The sequence below is a fragment of the Apaloderma vittatum genome, unplaced genomic scaffold (assembly GCF_000703405.1).
Source record: "Apaloderma vittatum isolate BGI_N311 unplaced genomic scaffold, ASM70340v1 scaffold4884, whole genome shotgun sequence".
NCBI classification, from domain to species: Eukaryota; Metazoa; Chordata; class Aves; order Trogoniformes; family Trogonidae; genus Apaloderma; species Apaloderma vittatum.
In genome coordinates, this window is record NW_009714295.1 from 4152 (window position 1) to 12051 (window position 7900).

At 38.4% G+C, this 7900-nt stretch overlaps 1 protein-coding gene across 1 annotated transcript in view; it reads left to right on the top strand.

Moving 5' to 3' along the window:
• GSAP (gamma-secretase activating protein) overlaps nt 1–7900 on the top strand; it is a gene marked incomplete at its 5' end in the record, with an annotated part of 44028 nt that overhangs the window by 3800 nt on the left and 32328 nt on the right. Inside the window, 4 exons of the mRNA XM_009868692.1 lie at nt 505–609; nt 1536–1595; nt 2239–2282; nt 3865–3950. Of these exons, the coding sequence (XP_009866994.1) occupies nt 505–609; nt 1536–1595; nt 2239–2282; nt 3865–3950 (295 nt within the window). The remainder of the gene's footprint in view (nt 1–504; nt 610–1535; nt 1596–2238; nt 2283–3864; nt 3951–7900) is intronic.

Sequence of the window (7900 nt, forward strand, 5' to 3'; positions counted from 1 at the left end):
TACATCTTTGAAGAGTTATTCAAGAGCATTTGTAAAACCCTGAGAATTTTCCACAATCCTAGCCCTTTCCTTGCTGCCAGTACTCTCCATCATGAGTCTCTGGACAGAAATCCCTTTTTGGAGCTTCCTTCAGTGGTTCATGTGGCAGGTTCTGAACTGACTGTGGTATTTCACTCCCCTTCTCTGTGATAAAGGGTGCTATCTCTTTTTTCCTTTGTTCCCTTTGAGCAGCTTAAGTGGTGAATTTCTTGCAAGCAGGGAAACCCCAAAGAAAATATTGGTTAGTATGTGTACCCTGAAAACTGAGCTTCTGATCTCTTTTAAACTGAGCACCTTGCACACAACAAGGTAGACTTTGTGCAGCTGACAAGTAACCTGTTTCCTTCGAGCACCTCAGTGTTTGTGCCTCTTTTGTAATTGCTTTTCCCTTTAAAGCACAGACTGTGTGTGATTGTTATAAAACCTTATTTTTGACAACTTCTAATGGTCTTTTTTTCCCTTTAGGTAATTCAAAACTCAGGTCAGCTTCCAAGAGCTAGAGTTGCGGATGACCTTGTTTGGGCACAATGGGATATGATGGAGCAAAGGCTCTTCTACATTGTTCCAAAGGTGAGATGAAAGTCATTCTAGTAGTTTTGTTCCTGGCTGTCTCATGACAGTAAAATTTTGAGTGTGGGGGGTAATAATGTGAGTTTATTTTTCATTATGGTAGTCTATCTTCTTCCTGCCTTGGATAACCTAAAGCAAAAGCCAGAGTTGCTCAATCTGCTATTTGCACATAGAAAATTGCAGGATGACTGGTGGTCTCAGTGCTCTCTGTGAAAAAGGGTGGGTTGTTAAGTTTTTTGGCTTTAAAAAGACCTTTTATTCAAAAGAATCTTAATCTGCCAAAAACTGTTGTGAGTGTAATGCATGTGTTCTAGAGAATTTGCATTTAGAAAGTGTGTTGTACATTGACTTTCAGAGTGACCAAATGAGGGCAGGGCAGGTTCTTGGCTAGAAGCGCTGAAACTTTTTTCTTTTTTTTTTCTTTTTTTGTCTGAGGGACTATTTGCACTTTGTGTGTTCTCCTTGAATACATCTTAACTCTCCTTAGCCACCAAAAAAATATGAATGTTAGGAAATAACAGGAAGTGATGGAGAAACGCATTCCTGTTTTTGTTTCTGAGATACCCGTTTTGAACTGACCAGAAATAAGATACAGTTCCTTTTGTCATATAGGTAGTAATGGAAAACTTTTTTTTTTAGCTTTCTAGACTGTATGTGAGACATGTAATGCTGTGCTTCAAGTGAGGGCCCACGCAATTATAGGTGATTGGCAGATAATGATCTGGGACAGGAAGGAAGCCTGCCATAGTGCTATTGTGGGGAGTTATATGTGGTTTTTAAAGTCGTCTTTTGTCCCCTAACTTGTGCGTATCTGCTAGCAAAGTGGGTCCAGTGTGGAGAGTGGTGTGGAATATCCAGTCGCTTTTCAGTCTCTCTGATATGCTTTCTGTTTTATCAGTTACAAAACGCATTCTTTTTAATTCCAGGAATCAAAGAGTACTTTAAAATGTGTCCAGTTTTATCCAGATGAGAGTTTTAACTTAATAGTAAGTCATGAGTATTTTATTATAAAATGGTTTTGAGTGGGATGTCATATGTGTTCCAGGCACTGATACGGAGATCTGTTTCAGTGATTTTAATTATTGGAACTTCTGCAGAGGAAAACTGGGTTTTGTTTATATTCTCTTCAAGAATATATTCAGTCAGGTTCAGATTTCTCCACAGTAATGTAACTTCAGTGGAATTGCACAGATATTGACCTAGATTCATGCCATTATACTGATGTTATGCTCAAGTACTGAAAAGCAGAATACTCAAATGCACTAGACAAAGAAACCACGTACTAATTTTGTGTCAATTTTAAGCAAGAGAGGAAAATCTGTTGTGGCCAAAATACAGAGAACAGAACACAGAAATTCTGACTGTTGAACATGTAATTCTTACTAGGCCTTTGTCCCAGTGGCTGAAATTTATTCTTATGCAAGAGATTAAGTATCTCGCAATTGATTTCCTTTGTTTTTTTTTAAAGGATGTATTTTAGGTATTTTGGGGATGGCTGTAAAGGCTCGAGGAGAATAAGCAAGTTAAAGTGTTGAATCTGGTGAAATATGAGTTTGACACATTTTACAGGTCTGAAATATTAATTGTAGTATCCTGGCATCACTAAACAGCTTTGGTTTTGGTTAACAGCTGGAATCGCACATGGATATTTCTGTAAATGACACACAATTAAAGTAAGTTGGGTTTCTTTAGTATTAATAGTTTTGCTTTCCTTTAACTATATGGGGTAATGTTTTACAAACCTAAGCAAAATTTGTCCAAACCACAGTATCATTGTTTGCAGTTGCCTGCACAGTACTGGAACATGAGAATGTGAACACTGTGTCCAAACCTCCAGGTCCTCTAATTTTCATCAGAATCAAATGTAAAATGTAATTTAATTCTTGACTTGTTTTTGGTGCCATTCTTAAAAACTATTTTTCTGAGGAACCTAGCTCTCAGTTAAACCATCCTTCCTAGGAGGATTCTGTACCTGGTTCAATTAATTTGTTTTAATCTTGGGCATGTTTTGGTGGCGTTAAAATTCCTTGCAGGGGAAGCTCTCCTTTTTTGATTGCTGTTGCATGTTTTACTGGGCAGTTAAACCAGACCAGTAGCTCTTTCTTACAGTCTATGAGATGCTGCCTATACTCTTTTATCCTCCAGTATGCTATATCCAGGCAACCTGCACTTTCAAAGGCTAAGATTTATCTGATTCTATCCGTTTATGTGACTGCATCTGAGCTTGTTTCCTTAAGGCTTCCTTTTAATTGAGGAAAAACTAGTCAGGATGGTCTGACCCTCAGTCAGTTAATCTCCTCCTCATCTACAGTCAGTTGTATTTATGTTCTAAAAGGGCCAATTTCTCTGAGTAAAACAGGACGCTGAAGCTGTGAGATCAGATATCAATAACCGAAGGGAGTTGAGTTCCACCTTACCAAGACTGTGACTCCCAAATGGGATGTCTCAGTGCTGTGCAGAAGGCTCAGTTTGCTGCTACTACCAAAGTGCAATGTATCCTCCTTCAGTACTGAAAAAATCAAGCTCTTGTAAGAGCTTCAATCCTGTTTTTTTCCCTAAAAAAAATTATTGCGAAGATCTAGGGAAAAGCCCCTACAGGTTCAAAATCCTTTCTGGAAAAAAGCCCAACCAAACAAAAACCCCACACCAACAACAAAGAAGCCGAAGAAGACTTAACTGCAGTCTTCTGTTGCATGTTTTGCATGACAAAAATAAGATGTGTTAAACCATTTAAGCACATGGGCAAATCGCTTCTGAGACTGAAAAAGGTCATGGTGTAACAACTTCCATGTGGGTGTGACTTTGTGCTTTCCTTTTCAAGTATTTCCATTGAAATTACTCTACCTAATTGCAGATTAAAATGTAGCTTTACAGACGTAAGAATGGTAGAGTCAGGCTGCTAAGCCTTTTGAGGTCTCAGGTGTGATGAATGTTTGGATTTCCAGTGCTTCATCAGAACTTGCTTTCACTTCAAAGTACGGGAGTGGTTGGACAATGCTGCAGTAAGTGAATGTGAAGTTTGCAGGTGTGACAAAACTGTTGATTTCTGATGGCAGTGTGCAGTCTTGCAATTCTTATTTCTAACAGCATTGAGCAAATTGGTTAAAGCCTAATTTAACTTGCATTAGAGAACGTTTGATTATAATTTAATTAGTACGTTTTGATTACATAGTGACTGTACTCGTGATCTTTGTTTTGTCATGAATCTCTGTGGGTAAAGAAGTGATTTATTTAGTGATCTTTATTTGCTCATAGACTTGTGAATTTTGGATATGATTACTGTCAAGACCAAGATGTTGCATCTAAATCTTTGAATCTTCAGATTTTTACAAGTAAAGCAGGTAATGAATGAATACAAGTATCATCAAAATGATCTCCACTAGTAATCATCATTTGGTGTAATTGCTAAATTTTTCCATAAGACATTCTATGTATTTGTTGTAATTTTTGGTGTGGTTTCTCTTTGTATGAGTGTGATATTTTCATTCCTTTAGAGTATACTTGACAGGTAACTGCGAGGAGAGGGAGAAGGCAACTGTGCATTATTTTACTTATTAAGTTTTTTTTGCCCTCTGAAAGCTGCATTCCAAGTCGAGCTGAAGAATACTCAGGGTTTTATATATCAATGGCAAGAATAAAAGTCACGCAGAATTTTTCTGTTAGCCCAACTTCAAAGAACTTCATGCACTTGTACAGTGAAATATCTCCTTAAGGCTCCTTCATTGACGAAAAACTAGTCAGGATGGTCTGATTCTCAGCTGTAATTCATCTCCTCCTTGTCTATCTTCAGTCAGATGAATTTATGTTCCAAAAGGGCCTGTTTCTCTTTGGGAGTAGAAAGGTCTAAGCATACTGTAGCATTTTCTGCGAGTTTCAAAACACGGGTGGTACCAAAGCATGGTTGTATGTTACATTAGAGCAATTTAATGTTAAAACTGACCAAAAATGTGTTAGAAAGTAAATTCAGGGAAGGTTTTGTCTAGGCCTTCATTTGCAACACAGATTCTAAGAGCTTCATATTGCTGTTAGTATGTGATATTTGGAAAGTCCAAGTATATGATGCTTAAGTGTTTAGTATATATATGATTCTTTAAACTTAAACTTAGTATGTTCCTTAAACCTTTAGGACTTAGAAGTCTCCCTGCATCCTAATGCATGTGGGGTGCTATCTTTTTTTTTTATTTTGATTAAAAACTGGTCTCAGCAGTCATCTCTTCATCACAGATGCCTTCAACTTCTAAATTAGACCATACCACCAAGCTGAGATGATATCTGATTAACCTTTGAATAGTCCACAGAGCTGTAGAGCGACAACAGGACGTTTTGCAGAAGTGGCTTCACATCTCGTTGCTGCAGATGTGCTGTGTGCGCATGGGCAAATTGCTGAGGTATTTGCCAGTTATGTTGAAATGGCAGTCAATGCAAATCAAGTGAAATACAGTTTACTTACACGAGTTTCTTTCTTAGAGCGTGCTTATAGAGATTAGAGGGCAGGAATTAGAAAGAAGAGAAAGCCAAGTTTCTATCTACCAAATGTAGATTAGGCTGCTTTTTTCTGTTAGCAAGATAGGCAATTTTGTATACAAACAGCCTGCCCAGTAATGGGAAATATTACTCATTTGTATATACATGTTTCCTTCTAAACCTGCAATTCTCTTGGGTTTGCTCAGACTGAAGCACCTCCTTTTAGTTTAGGATGAAATTCAATCTTCGTCCAACCAGAATGTTGTTTGGTTACACTGAAGTAAAATGTTCTTTTCCATCTGGCAAGACAGTATTTAAATTCTGTGTGGGACCTTTCACATGTGCTTTTCATTGTGCTTGATTTAAAGCACATAATTTGACGATTACGCTTACTAATTGAGATTATCGTACGTGGTTTTTCATGGAAAGTTGTTTGAAACTGAGGATTACTTTGCACAATCCATTTTGAGCAGTAGTTTGGTCTCACCACCAGAACTGTTCGCTCCATATCTAGCTGCAGGCAGTCACTCTGAAGTTCCCTTTTGTGCTTCTATTTGTGGTGATTTACAGAACTGGACTGCAAGTTCTTTGGGGTGTGGACTATGCCTTTTGTGGAACTGCTAGAGTGCTTCAAATATTAATGCCAACATCCCTATTTGTACCAGTCAGATATCTCTGGCAAAGAATAATTGGCATAACTTCAAAATGAAATATTCCATGCATTTTTCCCCTTTTAATAAAACTGTTATTGACTACTGCCAGTCTGAACTCTGAATGAAATTGCTCTTCCTTTCTCAAACTTCTGCAGTAGAAGAAAAGTAGCCCTGTTCCTTTTACTCAGCACAGACAAAACATTTCTAGGTAAAAACCCCTGTGTACTTCTAGATTAGCTGAGATCGAGTGGTTTTGGCCTCAGAATTAACTTTGTGGGTCCAAAATTCAGTGATTGTTTAAACAATGCTGGGCTGTTATGCTTTAACATTTTAGAAGTATTTTTCAGTTAAATTTGCTCAGTATTAAAAAAAAAATGCAAGCAGTACAATGACATAAAACCTGAATTATTGTCACCTAACTTTATTTGCCTGGAAGTTAAGCGACTGGACTAGATCTATAGCGAGAAGCAGACATCTCCAGAGGATGATTGTTTCTATCCTTTTTTCTTCATATGCTGTGTAGGTGCCTAAAAAAGATATTTGGATGGCTGAAGTGAGGTGAGGCAAGTCCAGTCAGTACAGCTGGACAGAATTCCCTGGCGCAGTGTTGTATTTGCGTTGGGACACTCAGATACTGTGTCCAGATGTTTGTACGGCCTCACATCTTTCTCTACATGAACGGAAACAGGGAATGTGAAGTTACAGTTTCCTAGGGAAATCTTCATTGTCTTTGTGGGTAATTCTTACCATTTCAGTGGTGTGATGTTTATTTATCAAGTAGCAGAGTTGTAATTATTGTTTCTCTAATTCTGCTGAATATGACTTGTCCTGTATGAGTAGAACTTGAAATGCTTCCTTTTGAAATTTTGCTGCAGTTGAGAACTTTTCCCTTTTATTTCTGCAAAGATAAGAGTCCATCCAAATGTATCTTCATGGGAGCCTTCTCACCTTGTGACACTTAACTACAGCTCTTTAGTGTTTGGAAATGACTTTGAAATGGGTATTGTAGAAGACCTGGTTCTGCCTTTGCATGAAACACTTAATGTGGAGGTTCAATAGGATCACAAGCTTTGCCTGTGTCAGCCCAGCCCAGAGCTAATTTGCAGAGAGCACTGCTAAGGGTAGTAGGAGAGGAATTTGTCTTACGTTCTCAGACTCTGGCTGCTCTAATGGGGTTTGTCCAGATAGTGTCAGATGTAACATTGCTTGGATGTTTGCCGATCTGAGACTGTTGTGTTTCTATCTGTACTAACGGAGCATCATTTGATATTTTCTGGTTTTAGTTCAGTTTGACATTTGGACCAGTATCCCAGAGGTCAAAGATACGTGTCCTGTTAATAGTCCCCACAGCCACTGTTTTTGTGATCGGCTTGCATATATTCCCCACCCAGACTGCCTTGCACGTTGGGCAATTTACAGAGCAGTGTATATACAGTAGCCTGCAGCATACAAGAAAGAGATTTGCCATGTTGGAAGGGAGCTGTTGATAATAAACCAGCATTGTGGGTCGCTGGAGCTTTTCCAGTCTTCCTCATGAGTCCTGATGCTGCTACTTTTGAAAATTATGCATGCTCTGAAAGATGCCAAGTGCTCTGGCAAAGTGCCCTGTCTGTTGTCTAAATGACCCGAATATCCGAGCAAAACTGTATCAAACAGTGTTCAATCAACTAAGAATAAGCAGGGGAAAAAAATGCGTCTCAGAAGAAAGTATTTACTGTCCCCGTAAGTGTCAAGTGTTTCAGACATGTCTGTATCACAGCTACAGCCTTGTAGTCTGAAGTACAAGGCTGTTAAGTGAATGAAGTACCTTGGTAGCTGTGGTTTTATTTGCAATTACACTTTCTTTGTGCTGTGCCTTTTTCTGTATACATTGTAAACATGAGAAACAATACCTGTGTTAGTATTAACTTTTTTGTTTAAGTGATAAACTTTGAATAAAGGTAAAAGGTGAATGGTCATAGTTGTAGTCCAGACTTTCCCAACTGTATTGGGATAATGTGGTTTGGAAGCTGTTTCTAACATGAATGCCAAAGCAGCTTGCAAAAGCATCAGAGTAAATGGATTAAAGTTTTTATAAGAAATTGAAGGAGGGCTACTATCCAGTGGAGTCAAAACAGTATCAGTCAAATTTAGAAATAGGCTGGGAGGGGGGAGGATTCCTGCACCAAGAACCT